A 26,900-nucleotide genomic window follows, 5' to 3' on the forward strand; every position below is an offset into this window, starting at 1 on the left:
AGATGTGGATGCTTTGGAGAGGGTTCAGACGAGGTTTACCAGGATGCTGCCTGGACTGGAGGGCTTATCTTATGAAGAGAGTGTGACTGAGATCGGACTTTTTTCATTGGAGTAAAGGAGGAGGAGAGGGGACCTAACTGAGGTATACAAGATAATGACAGGCATAGATAGTCTCTGGCTATCAACTCTATTTCCCAGGGCAGAAATGGCTAACATGAGGGATCACAGTTTTAAGCTGGTTGGAGGAAAGTATAGAGGAGAAAGTGAGGTCTGCAGATGCTGGAGATCAGAGCTGAAAATGTGTTGCTGGAAAAGCGCAGAGATCAGGCAGCATCCAGGGAACAAGAGAATCGACGTTTCGGGCATAAGCCCTTCTTCAGGAAAGTATAGAGGGGATGTCAGAGGCGGGTTCTTTACACAGAGAGTTGTGAGAGCATGGAATGCGTTGCCAGCAGCAGTTGTGGAAGCAAGGTCATTGGGGACATTTAAGAGACTGCTGGACATGCATATGGTCACAGACATTTGAGGGTGCATACATGAGGATCGATGGTTGGCACAACATCGTGGGCTGAAGGGCCTCTTCTGTGCTGTACTGTTCTATGTTCTAAAGTGTGAGGATGTGCATTTTAGCAGAGAGATGGGGAGAGGCCATATATTTTTATTAGCGCAGCTCTGAAGAGTATGCAAGGACAGGTATCTGGAGTTCATTTGCATTGATATTTGAAGATGGCAGGACATATTGAGTGAAATCAGCCTTGCCTTTAATAAATAATTTGGTCACAACACTTTTTTTAGGCAGGATGTGAAGATTCCTAAGAAGGTACAGAGGAGAGAGCAACATGGGACTCAAGAACAGGAGTGAGTCATCTAACATAAGGTTATGGCTAACTTAATTGTGGTCTGACTCCACTTGTTTGCCTCAATAATCCTTAGCTACCTTGTCGAACACACATCTTTCTAACTCCGCTTGAATAAATTGATTGATTCAACCCTCACTAAGTCAGTTGAGGAAAATTCCAAAGATCAGCTTTCCTTTTGATAAAAATTTCTCTTTTTCTCTATTTAGAAAGCGAGACCTCTTATTTTTAAACTGTGGTCTCCGCCAGAAGATGAAACATTCTCCAAGTAACAACCTTTTAAGCTTCCTCATTATCTTTGACCTTTCAATGATTTGGAAGTACTGATATTGGACTGGGATGGACAAAGTTAAAAATCACACAACATTAGGTTATAGTCCAACAGGCATATTTGGAGGCACTTACTTTCAAAGTGCTGCTCCTTCATCAGGTGGTTATACTGTATAAGATTATTAGACACAGAATTGAAAGCAGAAAGGTTACAGTGTCATGGAGCTGTAATTGTGTATTAAAAAAATTTGGATTAAGTCTTTTATCTTTTAGAATGTGATATGCTAGTTTCAGTTCTTTAATATGTAACTTCCAGAACTCCTTTTAAGTTACATTCTCAAGAAAGCTTTAGCTTTTCTAACAATAGGTGGCATCTCAGCGCAGACAATGCATTGAAGGTGTGAGGTTAAAGTGTCTCAATGTTGTCTCAAACTGGTTCTATTTCTAAAGTGGGACTTACAGAATCTTATATGAATTTATGCAGTTTTTGAGCAAAATAAAATGCAATTCTGCAAATACAAATTCACCCCATAAACCTTTATGCGTGTGCATGCAGGAGAGACAGAGTCAGTGTGGGTGAGAGTTCATGTGGACACACACTCTTGCAAGTGCACTTAAAATTCACAAACCTGACTCCCCAGTCAACTCATCGTCTGCGCCTGCTCCTACCCCACCAGACTTATCTCCTCATATCTTGACACTGTCATGTTCCCCTTGGTCCAGAAACTCCCCACATATATTCGGGACACCACTCACACCCTTCACCTCTTCCATGACTTTTGTTTTCCCAGCCCCCAGCGCCTCATCTTCACCATGGACATCCACCTTCAAACCCTCTGATTCTTCTCCTCCTGCCAATCCAACAAGTAGCACAGCACCGACACACTCATTCATTTGGCGGAACTGGTGCTCACCCTCAACAACTTGTCCTCCAAATCCTCCCACTTCCTTCAGACCAAAGGATTAGCCTTGGGCATCCAAATGGGTCTCAGGTATGCCTGCCTCTTTTTCAGATACATGGAACATCTTCTGCAGTTACACTGGCACCATCCTCCACCTTTTCCTCTGCTACATTAATGACAGTATCAACACCATCTTGTGCTCCCAAGAGGAGGGTGAGCAGTTCATCAACTTCCTAAACACCTTCCACCCTGACCTCAAGTTCACCTGGATTATATCAAACACCTCCCTCCCCTTCCTGGACCTTTCCATTTCTAGCAACCAATTCAACACGGACATTTAGTTCAAACCCACTAACTTCTGTAGCTACCTGGATTATACTTCCTGCCACGCTCTCACCTCCTCCAGTAAAACAACTATCCCTTACTCCCAATTGCTCTGCCTCTGCTGTATCTGCTCCCATGAGGAGCAAATCCAAACCAGGACATCCCAGATGGCCTCCTATTTTAAGAACCACAATTTCTCCACCCACGTGATCAACTATGCCTTCCGCACATCTCCTCCACTTTCCACACATCCGCCCTTGAACTCCATCCCTCTCACTGCAACAAGGATAGGAACCCCCAGTTGTCACCTTCCACCTGACTAACCTCTGGACACAGTGCATTAATAGTATGAAACCCCTCGCACGTCTTTGCCATATCTTTGACCCCTCTATAATTATTTGGAATTGCTCGCACACTGTGTCCATCCCATTTCAGTGAGGCGCCAGCACACTGAGTGGGGAAAGAGCGTTCACCTTGTAAGTTTTGTGCTAATGTATTTTCAGTGACTGAGCAAAGCTACTTCAGTGAAGGAACAGTCCCAGTCAGAAGTGAAGAACAAAATAAACTGCAGAAAGATGACAAACTGCATGATCAGGAAGGAACTAAAAGTCCAGAGCTGCATGAACTCAACTCCAGGAAACCTCAGGAAAAAGTCAAGAAGGACTCAGGACCGAGGTGAGAAACTTGTTCTGGAAAATATGACCAATTGTGTTATGATTGATTGAGTAACAGATTGGTTTTTTTAAACTTGCAAACACGTGTTGAAACTTCTGTTTCCACACACTTTTAGTTGTCAGTTTCTTTTACAATATCATCGAGTATTTCTATAAAGATAGTGGCTGCTGAGCCCAATCTGTTCTGTTGATTTTGTGAAAGAACTGACCAATTCATGCTTTCCTGACAGCTTTAGTGTTTCAAGTGTCTATCCCACTCTGTCTTAGAAGTTCTTCAGATGGTATGATTTAAAGGAGTAATGAATGTGTGCAGCTCTGAGAGGAGTGTGGGCTTAAAATTTTGATTTTCTAGGTTGTTCAGCCACTGATTAGTTGTTTCTTGACCTTCTGTGGAGAAAAGTGTCTCATTTTCACTTCTCGAATTCCTTCTGCATGGTCACCACTGTCTGTTATGAGAATTGTAGAAATGGTGAAGAGGAGGTATTGATTGAGAACCTGGATATACATATGTAATAAGCAGTATGGCCAGTGTTTGCTTCAAAGAAAAGCTGGAGATCTGAAAAAAGAACAGAAGATGATGGATAAACTCCACAGGTCTGGCAGCATCCGTGGATTGGAAACTGTGTTAACATTTCCAAACACACTCTCTCTCTCCACAGATTTTGCCAGAATGATGGGTTTCTCCAACACTTTGTTTTTATTTCAGTATTTCCTTCAGTTACTTCCCTAATGATGTGCATTATAAGAATTTAATTAGCCACCTCCACAATGATTATCCTCCAGTTAGATATAGGAAGGGTTGAAGCTGTTATTTTGGACATGATTTAACTTCGTTTCTAGCCACCGATTCTATCATGCTTTGATCCTGGGAACAATCGATGGCACAATGTGGCACGGCGGCACAGTGGTTAGCACTGCTGCCTCACAGCGCCAGAGACCTGGGTCCAATTCCCGCCTCAGGCGACTGACTGTGTGGAGTTTGCACGTTCTCCCCGTGTCTGCGTGGGTCCCTCCGGGTGCTCCGGTTTCCTCCCACAGTCCAAAGATGTGCAGGGCCAGGTGAATTGGCCATGCTAAATTGCCCGTAGTGTTAGGTAAGGGGTAAATGTAGGGGTATGGGTGGGTTTCGCTTCAGCGGGTCGGTGTGGACTTGTTGGGCCGAAGGGCCTGTTTCCACACTGTAATGTAATCTAATCTAAAATCTAATCTGTAATCTAATCTAAAATCTTTGATTATGTCAGTCTGTTCACAACCTTGGTGCCACATTTGAGCCTAAGAGAAGTTTCTGACTTCATGATTGTACCTTTACTAAAACCACATTTCCACCTCCAATAACTTTTGTCTCCGTGCATCTGCTATGGAAATTATCATCCATGCTTTTGATGTCTAAACTCAATTATTCCAATGCATTCTTGGCTGGTCTTACCAATACTACCTTCCATAACCTTGACGCAATCCAAACTTCTGCATGAACCTTAAATCAATAAGTTAGCCAGACTAGTTCCTTATCACCTCTGTCCTCATTGAACTACTTTAGCTCTCAGTCAAGCAGATTCTTGATTTTAAATTCTCATCCTTATTTTCAGATCTATCCTAATGCTACCTTGCCACATCCATAAACACATTCAACCCCACAACTCTGAGATATCTACTCTGAATCTGGGCTGTAGTATTTCTGGTCTCTGAAGTTACACCTTCAGTTGCATCGACCCCTAGCTCTGGAATTCCCTGCTTACATCTCTTGATGTCTCTCAATTGCTTTCCTCCTTCAAGACTGCTCTTAAAACCTACCTCTTTGACTAAGCTTTTGGTCATTTCCCCTAATAACACCACATGTAGCTTTGTATTTTATTTGTTTTGTAGTACTTTGTGAAGTAACCATGGTTGCTTTATTACGTTAAGGTGATAAATAAATCAAAGTTGTTGTTGCCCTTTGATGAAACAGTAGTTCAGCATGTGGCATTACAAATTGTAGATATTACTGAAAGTTGGCATTGTTAATAATGAGCCTTTTGCCAGCTTCTACCAACTTGGCACCATTTGACATTCAGTTTTGTCATTAGATTAGATTAGGTTACTTAGTGTGGAAACAGGCCCTTCGGCCCAACAAGTCCACACCGAGCTGCCAAAGCACAACCCACCCAGACCCATTCCCCTACATTTACCCCTTCATCTAACACTACAGGCAATTTAGCATGGCCAATTCACCTAACCTGCACATCTTTGGACTGTGGGAGGAAACCAGAACACCCACGGTCATCTTCCATAATCTCTTGTTTGAACCTACTCATGTCCACATGTACTTGAGATCGTCTACGATGGCCCGCTTCTTTCTCAGTTGTGTTTCCCTGATTCTAGGGAACTATAGATAATCATTTCCTTCTGAGGGAAGTAAGGGAATTTTCGATTTTTTAATGACATGTGACTTCTGCCATATCAGCACTTGCATACTATAAAGATGAATGATTGAAAAGAGGAATCATTCTGTTTAGTACCATTAAATGTGAGATAAACCTCTTGAGATAGGCAATGTCACTTACTAGAGTGGTATTGTCTGTAAGCAGTACATTGAGTAGGACTTTCCCTGACCTTGAGGTACGACCAGAGAAATGGTATAAATGGTTACAAGTTTTTCAAAAACTGTCCGAGTGGAAGAGAATGTGGATTGGAAACAATACATTGGTTTAGTTCCTTTTTGAATAGTGTGGCAGTTGTTTAGGTGGGAGAGGTTTCATTAAAAGCTCCTGCCTTCCCCAGACATATTGAACAAACCTAAGAACACCTATCTTCAATGCCTGGGTCTATCCAGTCTAACCCTGAATGCAGCCCAGCAACACTTCACTAATGCATCATGAATTTTGGAAGCTAATGCTGCTGCAAATTCATTCCCTCCCTAGCAGGTGCAGCTCCTTTAGATACGTTGCATACTATATTACTCAAAAGCCTGCATTCCCAACGCCCTTCAACTGCTGGTTTCTTTACAGAGGATATAGTTAAACTGAAGCTCCTTCACTCTAAGCTGCTCCAAACTGGATCTTCCTTTTTAATGAAATGTGTAGTGAGTGAACTTTGAGAGAAGAACATCTACCATAACCACGTGCTCAGGGAACCTGCTAAAAGTTGTATTCATCATTTTCTTTCATAACAGGGCGGATTAAAATATAATATGGGAAATTGAGAGGATATGCACTTTGGTAGGAAAAATAGAGGAGCTGAATAGTATTTAATTGGAAAAGGCTGCAGGAAACTACACCATGGAGGGATTTAAGAGTCACTGCGTGTAAATTACAAAAATGCTCGCACACCAGTTCAGCAAGTACTCGGGAAGACAGATGAATGTTGGCCTTTGTTTCAAATGGAATGTAGCGTAAAAATTGGGAGATCTTGCTAAAGGAGAAAGTGAGGTCTGCAGATGCTGAAGAAGGGCTTATGCCCGAAACGTCGATTCTCCTGTTCCCTGGATGCTGCCTGACCTGCTGCGCTTCTCCAGCAACACATTTTCAGATCTTGCTAAAACCATACAAGTTCACGTGTACTAGTTAGAACGCAGCTTGACCACTGTGAACAACTTTGGCCCCCTACCTAAGAAATGGTGTACTGGCATTAGGGGTAGTCCAGGGTTTAATCTTAGATCTGGAGGGGCTATCTTTGAGTAGTTTGGTCTCGCACCCATTGGAGTTTAGAATTTTTAGGGGACTTGAGGAAATAGATGTAGAGAGACTGTCTTCCCAGCTGGAGAATCCAGGACCAGAGGACATAATCTGAGTAAGGGGACCTTTAGAACAGAAATGAGGAAAGATTTCTTTTCCCCAAAGATAGTGAATCTGTGGAATACTTTACTGCAGAGGGCCACTGAGGTTTTGATATTAAATATGTTTAAGACAGATTTTTAATCAATAATAGGACCACGTGTTATAGGGCAAAGACAAGGACATTGAGTTGAGGGTTATCAAATCAGCCATGATCTTACTGAATAGCAGGAAAGAATGAATGGCCAATTTCTCCTCCTGCATGTTATGGTCTTATAACAGATCTTTTCCATATTCACCTGAAGCTGGATTTTGTATGGTTGATGACATTCAAAACATGACTGCATTGCATAGTCTGACATCATTATGAAGGATCCCATGGTATTATTTGAAGAACAGATTGCTCTACTGATGTTCTGTACTTCTACATGAGCCAAGATTACTAAAACAAAATATCTGACACTTATCCAGTTGCTCTTTGTGGACACTCACCTTGAACAATTTAAGAAAAAAGAAATAAGAGCAAGAATAGCACATTTCATCCCTTGAACTGCTCCCCTATTCAATATGATCATGTCTGTTCTTACTACATGAGTCCGTTTGTCCCCCTCCTCCCCATATTGCTCATTCTTTGCAAATTCAAAAATATATCTGTTTCAGCCTTAAATGTAGTCAGACTTGTGGTCATCCAAACCCTTTGGAGTAGATAGTTCTATAGTTTCAGAACCCTCTAGTTGAAGCAATTTCTCTTCATCTCAATCCTAAATGATCATCCTTTATCTTGACGCTGCATCCTTGTGTTTTAGATGCTCCAGTTAAGGGGAACAAAATGTGTCTAATCTGTCAACTGCATCACAATCGTCTATGTTTCAACAAGATAACCTCATGAGTGAAAGTTATTCGCCTTCTTTTCGTAGGAATTTATCTAGTGAATTTTTTCCATTACTCTCTATTACCTCCATTATAAATATAACCTTTCTTAGATAGGGAAGTCAAATCTGTGCACAGTGCTCCAAATGTCATGTCATTAAAGTTATGTACAATTGTAGCAAAATTTCCTTTTCTTGCACTTCAATCAACTTGCAATAAAGTCCAACAGGCTATTTGTCTTCCTGTAATAAAACAAAGAACTGTGGATGCTGGGAATCTGAAACAAAAACAGAAGATACTGGAGAAACTCAGCAAGTCTGGCAGCATCTGTAGAGAGAAATGCAGTGTTATCACTTTAAGCCCGGTGACCCTTGTCAGAATTGAATGAAGAGGCACTGGACTTGAAACGTTAACTGTTTTTCTTTCTACTGATGCTGCCAGACCCCTGTTGAGTTGATCTAGCATTTTGTTTTTATTTGTCTCTTCTCTGACTTGTTGTATTTGCAAGATAATAATTAATGTTCTGTTATATTCAAAACTTATTGAACATTGACATTTAAAAGTTTCCCATCTTTTAAAAACATATCCTGCTTTGCTGTTATTCTGAACAAAATGAGTAGTCTCACACATTGTTGTCCACTCAGTCACGGTTTTGATTTTTCCTATCAAATAAGGATGTACCTGCATTGGAGACACTACAAAAAGCATGGTTAAATTCATAAAACTATACCTTCTCAACCAAGTGAAGCATAAAGGATCACCACCACCTGCAAGTTCCTCACCAAGCCACTTACCACTCAGTCTTGGAAATATATTGCTGTGCCTTTGATGACACTGAAATTCTGGACCTTTCTCCTTAATAGGAGAAGGTATTGTAAGTTCCCACACCAAATAGACAACAACAGTTCAAGAAGGCAGTTCACCACCACCACCTCAGGAGCAGCTGGGGATGGGCAATAAAGATAGCTAAGCTAATGAAGTCCAAGTCCCATAAATGAATTCAAAGGTGTCCTACTGCAGCGTTTTACCATTCCTGCTCTGTTTAAAACTCAATGAAATTTCAACGTGCACACCAAACCATTATGGCTGTGACTGTCACTTTAGATTTCTGAATCTCCCTTTCACCTGATTCCTTCCTTCATAATAGTTAAAAACTTCGCTCTATTTGTACAATTCACCAAAACACTGATCCTATTCCAGTTTTAAATAGAAAATATCCCCATGGAACAGCTCTTTTATCACTGGTGCCAATGCCTCATGAATCAAAGCCATCTGAGCCATTTTAAATTCTCTGATCTGACTTATCCCTATGCTAATCAGAATGTGGCTCATGGAACAATCCAGAAATTATTATCTTTGTGGTTCTGTGTTTAATTGGAACCTAATTCCTTAAACTCTCTCAGTAAAGCATTATTCATAGTTCTACCTATGTCAGTGTTTCCAATGTGGACCACAGGGAGCAGTTTCTTTCCCTGCTTTCTCCAGTCACAAGGGTATGTTACTAATACTAGCATAGAGCAAGTGTCACAAACTTTGATATGCCTAGATATGATTGCAGAGAACAGTATCTGCCCATCAATCTATCGACCTCATCTATTCACTTAATGGATAGGAAGCAGTGAGAGGGTGTAAATGGGTCATTTTCAAATTGGTGGGCAATGAATAGTAGAGTGTTGGCCTCAGCGATATGGAATCCATATTAGTGACTTGGATGAAGAGTCAGTCAGTAATGTATCTAAGTTTGCTAATGATATGCAGCTGGATGGAGAGGTAAGCTGTAGAAGCATACATGGAGGTTGCAAGGAGATATGGACAGGTTCAGTGAGTGAGCAGGTGGGAACTGTGAGGTAGTTAATATTGGTCATAAAAATAAAATAGCAGAGTATCGTCACACTTGCAATTGTTAATGCTCAAAGGATGTGCTTGTACAGGGAGTATTGAATGTTATTATCTAGGTCCAGCAAGCAACTAGGGAAGATGAATGACGTGGTGTCCTTTATTGCAAGAGGATTGGAGTACCTGAAATAAAGCTGTTTTGTTAAAATTGTATGGGGCTTTGATGAGACCACATTTGGAATACTATGTGCTGTTGTGATCTCCATGATTGAAGAAGGATGTACTTCCATTGGAAGCAGTACAGCGAAGGGTCACTAGATTGGTCTTTGGGATGAGATAGTCGTTTTATGTTGATAAGTTATGTAAATTGGGCTGCTACTCTAAAGTTTAGAAGAATTAGACACAATCTCATTGAAACATACAATATTCTGACAGGGTTTAACAAATTAGATGCTGAGTCATTGTCTCTACTGGTTGTACAGTCTGAAACATTGGCACAGTGACAGGATAAGAGATGATCACTGAGGACAGAGACAAGGAGAAATTTCTCCACTCTTCCAAAAAACCCTGGATTCTCGAATAGTCCCTAGCAAGTTGTATGCATGGTACTTCTGTTCAAAGAAGGATGTAATCAAAAATGAGGAAATTGTTGACCAGTCAAAATCTAGACTACATTATTAACGAAGCGGCAGCAGAACATTTACAAAATCTTTCAGGCAGAGTCAACATAGTTTCGTGGAAAAGAAATTGTGTTTGACAAATTTAATAAGGTGCTTTAAGATGGAACAAACAAAGTGGATAAAGGAGTGCCAATAGATTTAGTGTATTTGGATTTCCAAAAAGAAAGATATAAGTAGTACATCAAAACTTAAATTAAGAGGTAAAAGCTCATACTGATAGCATTGATGTATAAGCATAGATAAGGATTGGCTAACTACCAGGAAACAAAGTTGGGATAAATATTATTTTGAGGATGTTAGACTTTAGTGGAGTGCCCAGGGACTAGAAATCTTCAATTATTTACAATTTACATTAATGACTTAGAGCGTATTCTACCCAAATTTGCTGGCGAAACAAGAATACGAGGAAGTACAGAGGATCAGGGGACCTTGGTGTTGAAGGACAGGGAGGGAAGGTGGTCAAGATGGTGTATGGGATTCTTGCATTTATTAGTCAAGACAATGAATACAAAAGTAAGGGGATGAAAATGGAGCTGTATATTAGTTAGGTCACAGCATGTGTACTGTGTGCCGTTCTGGTCGCCACTCTAAAGAAAGGATGTGATTACTGGAGAGGGTGCAGAAGAGATTAACCCAGGATGTTGCCTGGGCTAAAGTAAAGAGAGACTTGATAGGCTGGGGTTGTTTTCCTTGGAGCAGAGATGTACAGAGGTCTGAGGGCGTAGCTGCAGCTCTATAAAACCCTGGTTAGACCAGACTTGTAATTATGTATCCAGTTCTGGTAGTCTCATTATAGGAGGGATGTAGATCCTTTAGTGATGGTGCAGAGGAGATTTACCAAGGTTTGTGAGAAGATTTGTAGCTCGGGTGCTCGTTGTTGTGGTTCTGTTGGTCGAGCTGGGAATTTGTGTTGCAGATGTTTCGTCCCCTGTCTAGGTGACATCCTCAGTACTGGGGAGCCTCCTGTGAAGCGCTTCTGTGATGTTTCCTCCGGCATTTATAGTGGTTTGTCTCTGCCACGTCCGGTTGTCAGTTCCAGCTGTCCGCTGCAGTGGCCGGTATATTGGGTCCAGGTCGATGTGTTTGTGGATGAGTACCGTGGCTGTAGGAATTCCCTGGCTGTTCTCTGTTTGACTTGGCCTATAATAGTAGTGTTGTCCCAGTCGAACTCATGTTGCTTGTCATCTGCGTGTGTGGCTACTAAGGATAGCTGGTCATGTCGTTTCGTGGCTAGTTGGTGTTCATGGATACGGATCATTAGCTGTCTTCCTGTTTGTCCTATGTAATGTTTAGTGCAGTCCTTGCATGGTATTTTGTACACTACATTCGTCTTGCTCATGCTAGGTATCGGGTCCTTCGTTCTGGTGAGTTGTTGTCCGAGAGTGGCTGTTGGTTTGTGTGCTGTTATGAGTCCTAGTGGTCGTAGTAGTCTGGCTGTCAGTTCAGAAATGTTCTTGATGTATGGTAACGTGGCTAGTCCTTTGGGTTGTGGCATGTCCTCATTCCATTGTCTTTCCCTTAGGCATCTGTTGATGAATTTGCGGGGGTATCTGTTTTTGGCGAATACATTGTAGAGGTGGTGTTCTTCATCTTTTTGCAGTTCTGGTGTACTGCAGTGTGTTGTGGTCCTTTTGAAGAGTGTCTTGATGCATCAAGCACACATACCAACAGCCACTCTCAGACAACAACTCACCAGGACAAAGGACCCGATACCCAGCATGAGCAAAACCAACATAGTGTACAAAGTCCCATGCAAGGACTGCACAAAACACTACCCAATATACCAGCCACTGCAGCGGACAGCTGGAACTGACAACGGGAAGTGGCAGAGACAAACCACAATAAATGCCGGAGGAAACCTCACAGAAGCGCTTCACAGGAGGCTCCCAAGCACTGAGGATGTCACCTAGACAGGGGACGAAACGTCTGCAACACAAATTCCCAGCTCGGCGAACAGAACCACAACAGATTTACCAAGATTCTGCCTGGATTGGAGGGCATGTCTTATGAAGAGAGGTTGAGTGAACTAGAGCTTTTCACACTGGAGAGAAGATAGAAGTGTACAATGTAATGATACGCAGAGATAGAGTAGGTGGCCAGAGACTTTTCCCCAGGGCAGAAATGGCTGTCACGAGGGGTCATAATTATAAGGTGATTGGAGGAAGGTATGGGGGAGATAGCAGAGGTATGTTCTTTACGCAGAGAGTGGTGGGTGCGTGGAATGCACTGCCAGCGGTGGTGGTAGAGTCAGAGATCAGGGATATATAAGCAACTGTTGGAAAAACACATGGAGGGCAATAAATTGGTTGTTTAGGTTGATCTTAGATTAAAATAAATGCTCGGCACAACATCGTAGGCGGTAAGGCCTGTACTGTGCTGTACAGTCCTATGTTCTATAAGGTAGACAGGGAGACACCATCGTGGGCTGAAGGGTCTGTTTCCACACTGTGGGGAATCTAATTAAACATTTTTGCCTTAGCAAAATGACCAATAACCAGAGCACACAGTTTTAAGGAGAAAAAGATTTTCCGGTGATTTGATGAAAATATTTTTCATGCAGAGGGTTTCAGGTATCTGGAACTTGCTACCAAAAAGGGTGGTAGAAGCAAGAAATCTCAAAACATGTAAGAACTATTTCGATGAAATGCTCAAAATGCAATACAAGACAAGGGTACAGGTGAAGTGCTGGAAAATGGGGTTACAATAGATGGATGTTTGATGACCAGCACAGATACGATAGGCTATAGAAACATTTGCTCTGCTTTATGACTCTGAGTTCAGAGAAGTTTGTCGGGCTAAATCCTACGATAAAATCCCACAAGGAAAGATTGAGTAGATTGGCATATATTCATTGGGGTTTCGGTGATTGAGAGGTGATCTTATTGAAATATCAGATTTTAAGGAGGCCTAACAGGTTGGATTCTGGATCAGTGGTGCTGGAAGAACACAGCAATTCAGGCAGCATCCAACGAGCAGCAAAATCGACGTTTCGGGCTGCTGCTCATCGGATGCTGCCTGAATTGCTGTGTTCTTCCAGCACCACTGATCCAGAATCTGGTTTCCAGCATCTGCAGTCATTGTTTTTACCTAACAGGTTGGATGCTGAGATGAGATTTCCCTTCATGCATGATTATATAGTTAGGAAGTACAGTATTTAAAAATAAGATCTCTCATTTAAGGTGGAGATGAGTAGAAATTTCTCCTCTCAAAGAAATCAAAGTGTGGGCTAAATCTTTTGAGTAAGTCATTGATATACTCAAGGCTGAATTAGACAGATTTTTGAATTACAAAGGAGTCAAAACATATGATTGCGGCTTTTTGCTGTCTCTATATCAGCCATATTCTTGAAAGACTGGTCGAACAGACTGAAGGCTTAATACTGTTTCCATTCCTGATGATCTGATGACATTTTGCTGTCTTATATTGAAATCCACCTCTGACTTGTTCAGATTTCTTTCACATTCTAAAGGACTTCTTCCAATCTATCATTGTGAACTCTAATTTGTTGAAATGGGACACACCTTTCTACGTCAATGAAAGTTACCCCAAAAATATCCAACTTTACTTCTGTTCTTAGTTTATATGCTTACATTTCAAAAATACTTCAGTGCCTATGAATTGCTCTGAGACATCTGTGGTTATGAAAGACACATACATAAATGGACATGTTTTATTTTCTTTGGTTTTAAGGTACAGTAAATCCTCTATCCAAAAAATTGCAAATTGCGAATTCACCTAACTGTGCCAAAAAATAAGTAACAACAAAAATCAACATTGGTGGGCAAAAATTATATATCTGCGATTTTTAACCTATTTTTACCGAGCTCCATATCACAAATTTCATCATTTGTGGGGTTTCTCAGGAACAGAACCCTCACGGATATGTAGGAATGATTGTATAATATTTTGGATTAGTGGTGCTGGAAAAGCACAGCAGTTCAGGCAGCATCCGAGGAGCAGTAAAATCGACGTTTCGGGCAAAAGCCCTTCATCAGGAATACAGGCAGAGTGCCTGAAGGGTGGAGAGATAAATGAGAGGAGGGTGGGGGTGCAGTAAAAGTAGCATAGAATAGGTGAATGGGGGTGGGGATGGGGATGAAGGTGATAGGTCAGAGAGGAGGGTGGAGGAAGCCATGTGGCTGGTGCAGCCACCATCCCCACGCTGATTAATGATGTCACTTCCGCCCCCATCACGGCCGCTTCCACAGCCACTTCCGCCCCTCACAATTCCTCATGCACCACACATGACATCACTTCCACTCCTCACATCATTGCTGATGTCACAAACTCAGTAACTTCCGCCCCCCCCCCATACTGCTGTGTTTGCCACCACTTCCGCCCCCACCGATGCCACTCACCGGCATTCTGCTGACATGCCCCCCAAGATCCCACTGTCACCATCCCTGCTCCCCAGAACCCTGAGGGAACACCACCCCTGCTCATGACTCTACCCCATTCCCCCCACCACCACACCCACTTCAGTTACAGGCTCCGCCCCCACTCCAAGCTCCACACCCACACCAGATCCCAGCTCCCAGCCCTGCTGAGTTTTCACCATTCCTCCAGACCTCCCCCTCACTGAGGGCGAACAATCAGTCCTCAGCAAAGGACTCACCTTCATCTCCTCTACCCACACATCGATGAATTTAATACATGCTGTGACGTCGAACACTTAGTCCGCTGCCTCCGCCTCCAAGCTTACTTTCACAATCCGGACTCCCACCCACTTTCCAAGGACCCCTTCGCCCGCCTCCAACACACTCCATCCACCTGGACACCCCGTGCTGACCTGTTACCTGCCCTCGACCTCTTCATTTCCAACTGCCGCCGGGACATTAACCGCCTCAACCTGTCTACCCCCCTCCCTCACTCCAACCTCTCGCTCTCACAACACGCTGCCCTCCAGTCCCTGTGCTCCAATTCCGACCTCACCATCAAGCCAGCAGATAAAGGAGGTGCAGTGGTAGTCTGGCGCACTGACCTCTACACCGCTGAAGCCAGATGACAACTCGAGGACACCTCCTACCGCCCCCTCGACCATGACCCCACCCCCCCATCACCAAACCATCATCTCTCAGACCATACAGAACCTCATCACCTCAGGAGATCTCCCATCCTCAGCTTCCAACCTCACAGCCTGGGAACCCCACACTGCCCGGTTCTACCTCTTTCCCAAGATCCTCAAGCCTGACCACTCTGGCCGACCCATTGTCTCAGCATGCTCCTGCCCCACTTAACTTATTTCTACCTACCTTGACACTGTCCTATCCCCCCTAGCCCAGGAACTCCCCACATACGTTCGAGACACCACCTCCAACTCCTCCAAGACTTCCATTTCCCCGGCCTCAACGCCTCATCTTCACCATGGATATCCAGTCCCTCTACACCTCCATCCGCCATGATCAGGGCCTCCAAGCCCTCCATGTCTTCCTCTCCCGACATCCCCAACAGTACCCTTCCACCGACACTCTCATTCATTTGGCCGAACTGGTCCTCACCCTTAACAATTTCTTCTTCGAATCCTCCCACTTCTTCCATACCAGAGGGGTAGCCATGGGCACCCGTATGGGCCCCAGCTATGCCTGTCTCTTTGTTGGCTACGTAGAACAGTCCATCTTCCGTAATTACACTGGCACCACTCCCCACCTCTTCCTCCGCTACATTGATGACTGCATTGGCGCCACCTCGTGCTCCCGCAAGGAGGTTGAGCAATTCATCAGCTTCACCAACACATTCCACCCTGACCTTAAATGTACCTGGACCACCTCTGACACCTCCCTCCCCTTCCTGGACCTCTCCATCTCCATTAATGATGACCAACTTGACACTGACATTTTTTACAAATCCACCAACTCCCACAGCTACCTGGATTATGACTCTTCCCACCCTACCTCCTGCAAAATGCCGTCCCGTATTCCCAATTCCTCCGCCGTATCTGCTCCCAGGAGGACCAGTTCCACCACACAACACACCAGATGGCCTCCTTCTTTAGAGACTGCAATTTCCCTTCCCATGTGGTTAAAGATGCCCTCCAACGCATCTCATCCACATTCCGTGCCTCCGCCCTCAGACCCCATCCCTCCAACCGTAATAAGGACAGAACCCCCCTGGTGCTCACCTTCCACCCTACCAACCTTCGCATAAACCAAATCATCCGACGACATTTCCGCCACCTCCAAACTGATCCCACCACCAGGGATATATTTCCCTTCCCACCCCTTTCCGCCTTCCGCAAAGAACGTTCCCTCTGTGATTACCTGGTCAAGTCCACGCCCCCCTACAACCCACCCTCCTGTCCTGCCACCACAGGAATTGCAAAACTTGCGCCCACACCCCCTCCCTCACCTCCATCCAAGACCCTAATGGAGCCTTCCACATCCATCAAAGTTTTACCTGCACATCCACTAATATCATTTATTGTATCCGTTGCTCCCGATGCGGTCTCCTCTACATTGGGGAGACTGGACGCCTCCTTGCAGAGCGCTTTAGGGAACATCTCTGGGACACCTGCACCAATCAATCACACCCTATGGCTGAACATTTCAACTCCCCCTCCCACTCTGCTGAGGACATGGAGATCCTGGGCCTCCTTCAATGCCGCTCCCTCACCACCCGAAGCCTGGAGAAAGAACGCCTCATCTTCTGCCTCGGAACACTTCAACCCCAGGGCATCAATGTGGACTTCACCAGTTTCCTCATTTCCCCTTCCCCCACCTCACCCCAGTTCCAAACTTTCAGCTCAGCACTGTCCCCATGACTTGTCCTACCTGCCTATCTTCTTTTCCACCTATCCACTCTACCCTCCTCTCTCACCTATCACCTTCATCCCACCCCCATTCACCCATTGTATTCTATGCTACTTTCTCCGCACCCCCACCCTCCTCTCATTTATCTCTCCACTCTTCAGGCACTCTGCCTGCATTCCTGATGAAGGGCTTTTGCCCGAAACGTCGATTTTACTGCTCCTCGGATGCTGCCTGAACTGCTGTGCTTTTCCAACATCACTAATCCAGACTCTGGATTCCAGCATCTGCAGTCATTGTTTTTACCCTGTATAATATTTTGATTAAGTTACACTGACTGTTTTGCATGACCCCTCAATTTGTTTCTCTGAACACTTGCACCAAAATCTTTCCGGTTTGCATTCAACTTTCACTATATTAAATCTTGCTTTGTGGTACTCACCATGCTTCCCAACCTCAAACATGAAGCCAACTCTGATGAATTGCTCAATACAAAAGAGACTCTACTGTCATGGCTTCACCAACATTTCTGTGAGAAGTAATTCCTGCTGGTATCAGCATTTTCTCTCCTCGCCAGCACAATGCACAAAAAATTTAAAATATTGTATTTTAACATGAAGAGGCTACACACAACAGTAAAACGTGCAGGGGACATTGGTTACATTCTCTCCTTCCTGTTTGACCTGTGAATCAAGACTTTGGTGAGAACCTGAAATATTTTTATCCTTAATTCGACAGAATGACAAAGCAGTTCCTGCGACAGCACTGTAAGGAGCAGAAGCTCTACCAGACACCTTACCTGAATGACACACTCTATTTGCACTTTAAAGGTTAGTGGAATTTTCATTTTTTCCAAACATTCTTAGCTACTAACTTCACAGCCTTGAGTTTCCTTTGTGTGCACAGCTTGGAGATTGGACCCAGAAACAAATTGAGGGATCATGCAAAACAGTCTGTGAAAAGTAATCAAAATATCATACTGTCATTCCTCCATATCTGTGAGGGTTACGTTTCTGAGAAACCCCACAAATGATGAAATTCGCCAATGTTGTCCTCATTTCGTATCAGTCATAGCATGTCTAACCCCTGCAATCAGGAAACTTTATAGTTCTTGATTTAGCTTTTACTTTGCATAAAGACTGTATATCAGGAATGATATGAATGCATTGGTGAGAATGTGGAAGAGGTGTAATAAGAATGGTGCTGAGGATCAGAAATGTTAGTTATAGTGTCAGATCTACGGCACAAAATGAGGCTTCAGCCCATCACATAATGCAGGTCAAAAAGAACCAGTTAACCTGACTGTTCTAATCCCTTTTGCCAGCCTTCTTGCAAAGATGGATTGGAGAGATCGGACTGTGTTCCTTGGAGAGGAAAAGGTTAAGAGGAAACTTTCTAGAAGTTTTTTCCAAGATATGGACAAAATAGATATGGTAAAACTATTCCTGCTCGTGAAAAGATTGGGTATGAGAGGGAACTCACTTTAGGAAAAATATGGAAGCTTTGGAGAGGGTGCAGAGAAGATTTACCAGGATGTTGCCTGGAATGGAGAATAGGTCGTATGAGGATAGGTTGAGAGTGCTAGGCCTTTTCTCATTGGAACGGCGAAGGATGAGGGGTGACTTAATAGAGGTTTATAAGATGATCAGAGGAATAGATAGAGTAGACAGTCAGAAACTTTTTCCCCGGGTACAACAGAGTGTTACAAGCGGACATATATTTAAGGTGAAGGGTGGAAGGTATAGGGGGGATGTCAGGGGTAGGTTCTTTACCCAGAGAGTGGTGGGGGCATGGAATGCGCTGCCTGTGGGAGTGGCAGAGTCAGAATCATTGGCAACCTTTAAGCGTCAATTGGATAGGTACATGGATGGGTGCTTAAGCTAGGACAAATGTTCGGCACAACATCGTGGGCCGAAGGGCCTGTTCTGTGCTGTATTGTTCTATGTTCTATGGAACAGTTTTGCAAAAGAAGCAAATGCAAACTTTTTTTGCACGGCAAGTAGTTAGGATCTGGAATACAACACTTTGAATCTTAATGGAACCAGGTTCAGTCTCCTCATTTAGGAGGGCATTGGATGCTTGTAAACTACTCATTTATTTTCCATTCACTCTGAATATTGAGGCTGGAGAAAGTTAGTAATTCAAGGAAAGAACAGCTGGTCAGAAGATGCCTGAGCTAACTGAAGATTTTAGGATAGATTTCTCTTTCGCTTAACAGCAATAATAAATTTTAATTTACACAGTTAGAGGTTAACTACATGTTTAAGGTGTGACAGAGGCCATTGCTACACTGTGTGCAATTCAGCTTTTAACCTGCATCCAATGTTAACTTCTCATACTAGATTTGAGTTTGATGAGCACTCGTCTTGTTTTTCTGTACTGCCTATTGTAGGCTTCTCCTGCATTGAGAATCTGGAGGAGTACACTGGCCTGAGATGTCTGTGGCTGGAGAGTAATGGATTGCTACGGATTGAGAACTTGGATGCTCAGACCGAGCTGCGTTGCCTCTTCCTGCATCAAAATCTCATTCATAAAATAGAGAACCTGGAGCCACTGCAGAAGCTGGACTCCCTGAATCTGAGCAATAACTACATCAAAAGCATTGAAAATCTGTGTAAGTAAAGGGCTTGACTGTTCTGTCCCCATAAACATGAAATGCTCATAACATAAAGTGGGTTTTCACTTCTTATTATCACACTTTTCCTTGTCACACAGACTGACTCATTCTGAAACCAGAGGAGAAAAACTAAATGGAAGTGATTGTCATTCCCACTGTAACTTGTGGCAGAGTTTCCATCACAATGAGAGATGGAAGTGAGAATGCAAGTAAAAATAGTTTCCAAACTATTTTTCTCAGTATTCAGTTGTATAGGAGGGAAACTATGTTGGAGTGCAAGACAAATGATGTCCATTCTGTTGGGAGAGGCATAAGGAAAGTGGGCATTGTGCATGGGTCAGAGGACAGGCTGAAGTACACATGGTTGGGAACAGGCAGGGATGGAGAGAGAAGCCATGATGTGTTCGCAGGTGAGCAGGAGAGTTGGTGCCAGACAGGAAGTGGCAGGGATAGGAGTGCATGGTGGTAATGTCAAGGAGGATGATTAAAGGCGCATGCAGTGGGGAGTGGAATATAAGGAATGAGTGAAATGTGAGCACCTGAATAAACCTTACACTAATCACATAGGAAGCAATTTGTATTTCCTTTTTGTAATTTTTTAGCTCAGCTGATCACACGTAGCTTCTCTCCCAGCCTTAAATATTCAGTTAAAGACAATGAGTGAACTGTGTCCGTTTCACACATTTACTCTCTTTCTCTCTCACACATACTCAGTCATTTACTAATTCACTCTATCTTGTTCCTTACCAAAGATTTCCATTTGACTCTCTCCCTTTCATCATTTTACAAAAGAATATTAAAAACAAAAAGTAGGAGTGGACCATACAAATCCTCCAGCTACCTGAATTCCACTTTCCTATGCACTCTCCACAGACTGTTATTCCAAAATCTGTCTTTGTCAACTTTTTAAAAATGGAGAATAGACAACTTTATGGATTTGACTGTTTCAAAGATCCACTACCCTTTGAGTGAAGAAGTGTCTCCTCATCGCAGTCCTAAGTAATCAATACTATATCCTGAGGCCGTGGCCCCTTGTTTTAAATTCCCTTTGGCTAAGCTTCTAACTTGCAAAATTGGAAAGCTTTTCTATGTTTAGAAGTGCATTTTGTTGCTGTAGTTCTGCATATATCAAGAGGAATAGCAACCAGTTTATCTGTTTCCCAGGCAGGGATTAAGATTAGATTACTTACAGTGTGGAAACCGGTCCTTTGGCCCAACAAGTCCACACCGACCCTCCGAAGAGCAACCACCCAGACCCATTCCCCTACATTTACTGTTCACCTAACACTACGGTCAATTTAGCATGGCCAATTCACCTGACCTGCACATTTTTGGACTGTGGGAAGAAACCGGAGCACCCAGAGGAAACCCAGGCAGACACTGGGAGAATGTGCAAACTCCACAAAGACAGTTGCCTGAGGCGGGAATTGAACCCGGGTCTCTGGCGCTGTGAGGCAGCAGTGCTAACCACTGTGCCACCCACAATGTTGACTACTGTACTTTAATATTAGAGAGGGCAATTGGTCATCAGTAAATTGATGCATATCATCTGATACTGCTTTCCCTGTGGTATTTCATGGATGATTGTAACCGGTCTCCTTAATTCAAACCTTTTGCCTTCTTAGCTTGCCTGCCAGCTCTCAAAACACTGCAGCTAGCTCACAATCGCTTGTCCACAGTGAAGGACATTGAGCATCTGAAAGAGTGCCCCAGCCTGAGTGTCCTTGACCTTTCGCACAACAAGCTGACCGACCCTGACATCATAACTGTCTTTGAGGCGATGTCTGATTTGGTAAGTGAAGCTTATCTGTTTGTCCTGTAAATGTTAAATGCTTTGTACTTTAACAATGCAATGTGCAGCACAACCATCATCAATGTGGATTGAGTTTTATTCATGCTGAACGCAGAATTTAAATTTTCAATAGCATTTTAAAATTCTGAAGAATACTGATGCTGAGCTGGTATCCTCTAGGTGACAGGATGGTACGATATGTGAGAACCCTTTCAGTAAAGGATCTCAAGTCTAATTTAAATCATCCTGTTAATATTAAATTATCATAGAATCCCTACTGTATGGAAACAGGCCATTAGGCCCAGCAAGTCCACACCGACCCTCCGAAGAGTAACCCACCCAGACCCCTTATGCACCTAATCCACACATCCCTGAACACCATGGGCAATTTAACTTGGCCTATTCACCTAAACTGCACATCTTTGGACTGTGGGATGAAACCGGAGCACCCAGAGGAAACCCATGCAGACAAGTGAAGAATGTGTAAGCGCCATACAGACAGTTGCCCAAGGCTGGATTTGAAACTATATCCCTGGCATTGTGAGGCAGCCGTGCTAACCATGGAGTCACCGTGCCGCCCCTAGATATTCTTCCCTGAACTGAAAGTGTGCGCGGCAAGGGTGATCCACTTTAGAATTTTCACTTACTCAATGTTTAATTTCACATGGGCATTTTCAGACTTTTGCTGTACACATCACCAGTTCCTGGGTTCAGATTATCGCTGGGCTGTTCTCTACATGTCACCAATTCATGTGTCCAGAGTTTCACTGGACTTTTCCCAATGGACAACTGCCAGACCTATGATGAGACTGTCAAAGAGCTGTTCCCTATACACCACCACCACCTGTGTTTGTCTGTCACTGTGTCCTGTACGTCCCAAGCTCCCATATTTGGACTGTCATGACACATCAGCTCCTGTGTTCAGAATGTCATTAGACTGTTTGCTATAAATCAGCTTCCATGTTCAACATTAAATGTGTTTCTACTATTGGATAGCATTTACTAAATAATCCCAACTGTACCAAGAACTACATCAGAAACCAATTTAAGATTATTAGTCAGTCTTGCAATGAGATTTGATTGGTGAAGGCAAATGGAATTGGTCTATGTACAATGCACCTTTTTCATTGAGGAAAGGATCATGATGACTTTCGATCCCTGCTGTATCACCCGTCGCAAAACTCTGACCATTCAGAGTCAACCTGCTTGGTCTGAGTACTTTTTTTTATTATTCACCAGCGAACTACGATTGACAATTAACAGTTTCTGTTGCATCTCCATGCCAATCCTGGTCCAATCAGTCAGCACCTTCTCATACTTGGTGTTCCCTTGCCAAGTTTGCTGTCAGTCCAATTTGTGCAAGATAAAAAGATTTGACTTTGTGTCTCCTTGTAGCAAATGTTCTGTTTTAAGATGGAAAATACCACAAGTAGACCAAACAGCATTTTAGCAGATTTCTGAACAGATTAAAAAAAGTAACAAAATCATGTAGCAAGATATTCAATCAGTAATTAATATTGAAGTCTGTCTACACAGGAAAGTTTAGCAAAAAGTAATGACAGAAGGAAGCGAAAAGTGAGAGGGATGAACAAAAGGTCTGATTGAATCTGGTATGTGTATGTAGACCTAAAGCCTATGCCTACACGCACGATTCTGTGCAGCACAGAAGATCTGTACGTATTATTTCTAGGAGAGATGCAGTCAGCCCTATCACGATCCATTTTTGCCTTTCCAAGTATTTATCTAATTTCCTTTTGAACATGTGTACATGCAAAGCTTGAGCCTGTGACTGTAGATAGGTGCAGACCTGGAGCCTACACTGGTATGTATGTGAAGATCTGGTGCCTGCAGCAGTGTGTACATGCAGGCCTGGTACATGATCCAGTGTGTACATGCAGACCTGGTGCATGATCCAGTGTATACATCAGTCCTGGTGCATGCACCAGTGTGTACATGCAGACTGGTACATGATCCTGGAGCCTGTAGCAGTGTCTTTGTGCAGGCCTTGAGCTCCTGGTATTGTCTACGCACAGGCCTGGAGCCTGTGTTAATATGTACCATATGCTGGTACATAAGTCACAAAAAGTTAGTATGCACTTACATAAATGATTAGGATAACAAATGGAATTTTGTATTTATTGTAAGGGAATGGAATGTAAAGGTTTTGCTGCATTTATACAGGGCATTGATGAGATCACATTCTTTTGGTCTTACCGAAGAAAGAAGGTAAATACTTTTGGAGTTTTGGGAAGGTATGAAACTTATTTGATGAGGAAAGTATGGACAGGTTAGGTCTGTACCAGTCAGAGCTTAGATGAACCAGAAGTGATCTTGTTGAGATGTGAGATGCAGGCAGGGACACGGAAAGAACTGATGGACCCTGATGCTTCTCCTGTTTCTGAGACTCTCTCTCTATCTCTCTATCTATCTATCTCTCTCTATCTCTATCTCTATCTCTCTCTCTGAATCTCTCTGAATCTCTCTGAATCTCTCTGAATCTCTCTGAATCTCTCCGAATCTCTCCGAATCTCTCCGAATCTCTCCGAATCTCTCCGAATCTCTCCGAATCTCTCCGAATCTCTCCGAATCTCTCCGAATCTCTCCGAATCTCTCCGAATCTCTCCGAATCTCTCCGAATCTCTCCGAATCTCTCCGAATCTCTCCGAATCTCTCCGAATCTCTCCGAATCTCTCCGAATCTCTCCGAATCTCTCCGAATCTCTCCGAATCTCTCCGAATCTCTCCGAATCTCTCCGAATCTCTCCGAATCTCTCCGAATCTCTCCGAATCTCTCCGAATCTCTCCGAATCTCTCCGAATCTCTCCGAATCTCTCCGAATCTCTCCGAATCTCTCCGAATCTCTCCGAATCTCTCCGAATCTCTCCGAATCTCTCCGAATCTCTCCGAATCTCTCCGAATCTCTCTCTCTCTCTCTCTCTCTCTCTGAATCTCTCTCTCTCTCAGTAATCTCAGAGAGCTAGAGCAGGTTACTGAGATGGCTAGTGACTAGATCATGGAATGATTCATACTACAGAATACGAATTTTTAAATTTGCCAAAGTTAGAGCCATTGTGAATCAGCAAATGCTGGAGTTATTGATCAACTGGACATGGAACAAGAAATAAACTGATGTGATGGCTAAAGGTTAGAAAACAAGATAGACTAGACAGGAAGAGAAGGCAACTGCATTCTGTACATCTTTGACCACAAAATGTGGGACATATCATCTCTCCCGGATTAACCACATTGCTTTCCTCCTTTAACACACTGGAGGAGGGAGACAGAGAGAGAGAGAATATAGATACAAGGAATTTGGAAAACTCAAGAGGTTGGCAGAGAAGAAAGAAAAACTGGAGGAATTAAAAAAGAGAGACTGAATAATAGCCTCACTGTGAAGACAGAGCACAAGAAAGGAGAGGAGCACTTTGATTGAAATGCTGAGCAGATCGATCTGTCAGCATCTGTGGATAGAGAAATAGAGTTAAGGTCACAAGTCAAATATGACTCTTTTACAGCTTCATGTTGTCTAATTTATCATGCCTTATACCAAAAAGTTCATCCACGTTCAAAAGATGTACCTTTGTTATGAAGTTGAAGGTGTGTACTGTACCTTTAAGCGACAGTGAATGCTGTTCTGAACTGAGACCTCACAAACACCTGTTATGTGACTAGATGGCAGTCTCAGAGTGCACTGGAAAATTGAAAATATGTGACATTTGGCTGTGGAATAAGTGTAATTACCTGAGTTGGTTGCTGTGTTGATGGTTAAATTTGAATTGTCAATCAGTTTAAATTGTGCCCCAGGATACCAAAACCCAATCGAGTTTGAATTTATTGTTCTGCCAACATCGAACCAATGAGACGATTCAATGTTAGGGATGTAAAAATGCAGGTATTTTGCAAATTGGAGAAAGAGCAACTGCCATCAAGAGAGACCCAAGAAATTAGGAAACACTCTCTATCAAAGGTGTCTTTTCATATGAAACATATTCACAATAAAAATAAAGAAAACAGCTCAGGGAGATCTTCAGCCTGAAGAAGACAGACACCAAAGATGACAGCCGCTGTGTGGTTTTGAAATTAAGTCGATGTAATTTTAATAAGTGTCTAATAGGACAACATATTGTAACAGAGTTGGAGGCAGACAATAAGCGGTTAAGAGAAAGGGGGCCTAGACTTGTGGATAGTTGTTGTTTAATATTCACTTTTAGAGTTAAAGAATAAATTGATATTATTTTCTTTAAATAGTGGAATTTGGGAGTTCTCTATCACTCATATTTTAACAGATTACGAGGCAAAGTGAGTTTTTCTGAGTGTTTGGTTTAATTAACCGAAGAGTTCACTGCCGTGTTGTAACACTTTCAAAACACTGAACGCATTCATAACTTGGTATTGTGTGTCCGAAGAGATGCTAGAAGATTTGTTATATAATGTTTATTTAATGACCTCGCTAAAAACTCTGCCTGCTGATTATGTTCCCTAGCTACAATGTTTCCATCCATTTCACGTGTGCTACAAGTAATGAGATGTTGTGCAGGCTGATGTGTTGCCAGGCTCCTCTTTAAATCTTGTTATTCATTCTGTTTTCTACAGCATGTGCTGAACCTTATGGGCAATGAAGTCATTAAGAAAATCTCAAACTACAGGAAAGTAGTGACTGTGCGCCTGCATCATCTGACCTACCTGGATGACAGACCAGTCTTTCCGAAAGACAGGTAGATGTCTGAAAGGCACTTGAGTTAGCTAAAGCCGTGTGTATTCACTGCAAGAGTTAGCAGGAGGATCAAAAGAATGAACATAGGTCAGGTTAATGAGGACCCCATAGCTATATAATTGTAATCAGGACTGAGTCATAAATAGCTGTAGCACAGATCCCTTATGTTTAAATACTTCTATCAAATCTCTTCTCAACCTTCTTTAAGAACACCAGCTTTACTGATCTATCCTCGTTTCTGGCACTGTTCTGGTGAATCTTTTCCGCACTCTCTTTGACTTTTTATTTCTAAAGTGTGGTGCCTAGAACAATCCTCCAATTTGTGAGCCAAACCAGTATTATACAAAGTTTAATCATAACTAGGAGAAAGGGAGGACTGCAGATGCTGGAGATCAGAGATGAAAAATGTGTTGCTGGAAAAGCGCAGCAGGTCAGGCAGCATCCAAGGAGCAGGAGAATCAATGTTTCGGTCATAAGCCCATCTTCCGCAGCTACTCTGGCACCACCCCCCACCTTGTCCTCCGCTACATCGATGACTATATCGGCGCTACCTCATGCTCCCACAAGGAGGTTGAACAGTTCATCCACCCCAACATCAAATTTACCTGGACCGTCTCAGACTCCTCCCTCCCCTTCCTAGACCCCTCCATTTCTATCTCAGGCAACTGACTCAACACGGACATTTACTATAAACCGACTGACTCCCACAGCTACCTAGATTACACCTCCTCCAACCCTGCCCCCTGTAAAAACACCATCCCATATTCCCAATTCCTTCGCCTCCGCCGCATCTGCTCCCAGGAGGACCAATTCCAATACCGAACAACCCAGATGGCCTCCTTCTCCAAAGACCGCAATTTCCCCCCAGACGTG

At 43.1% G+C, this 26,900-nt stretch overlaps 1 protein-coding gene across 10 annotated transcripts in view; it reads left to right on the forward strand.

The window, feature by feature from the left end:
* dnaaf1 (dynein axonemal assembly factor 1) overlaps window positions 1-26,900 on the forward strand; it is a 131,954-nt gene that overhangs the window by 51,450 nt on the left and 53,604 nt on the right. For all 10 annotated transcript variants that reach the window (XM_043707396.1, XM_043707397.1, XM_043707394.1 and 7 more), the window contains 5 exons: window positions 2,857-3,028; window positions 17,644-17,735; window positions 19,298-19,519; window positions 21,148-21,314; window positions 25,907-26,028. In XM_043707396.1, coding sequence (XP_043563331.1) covers window positions 2,857-3,028; window positions 17,644-17,735; window positions 19,298-19,519; window positions 21,148-21,314; window positions 25,907-26,028 — 775 coding nt within the window. The remainder of the gene's footprint in view (window positions 1-2,856; window positions 3,029-17,643; window positions 17,736-19,297; window positions 19,520-21,147; window positions 21,315-25,906; window positions 26,029-26,900) is intronic.

This window comes from Chiloscyllium plagiosum, chromosome 17 (assembly GCF_004010195.1).
Source record: "Chiloscyllium plagiosum isolate BGI_BamShark_2017 chromosome 17, ASM401019v2, whole genome shotgun sequence".
Lineage (NCBI taxonomy): Eukaryota > Metazoa > Chordata > Chondrichthyes > Orectolobiformes > Hemiscylliidae > Chiloscyllium > Chiloscyllium plagiosum.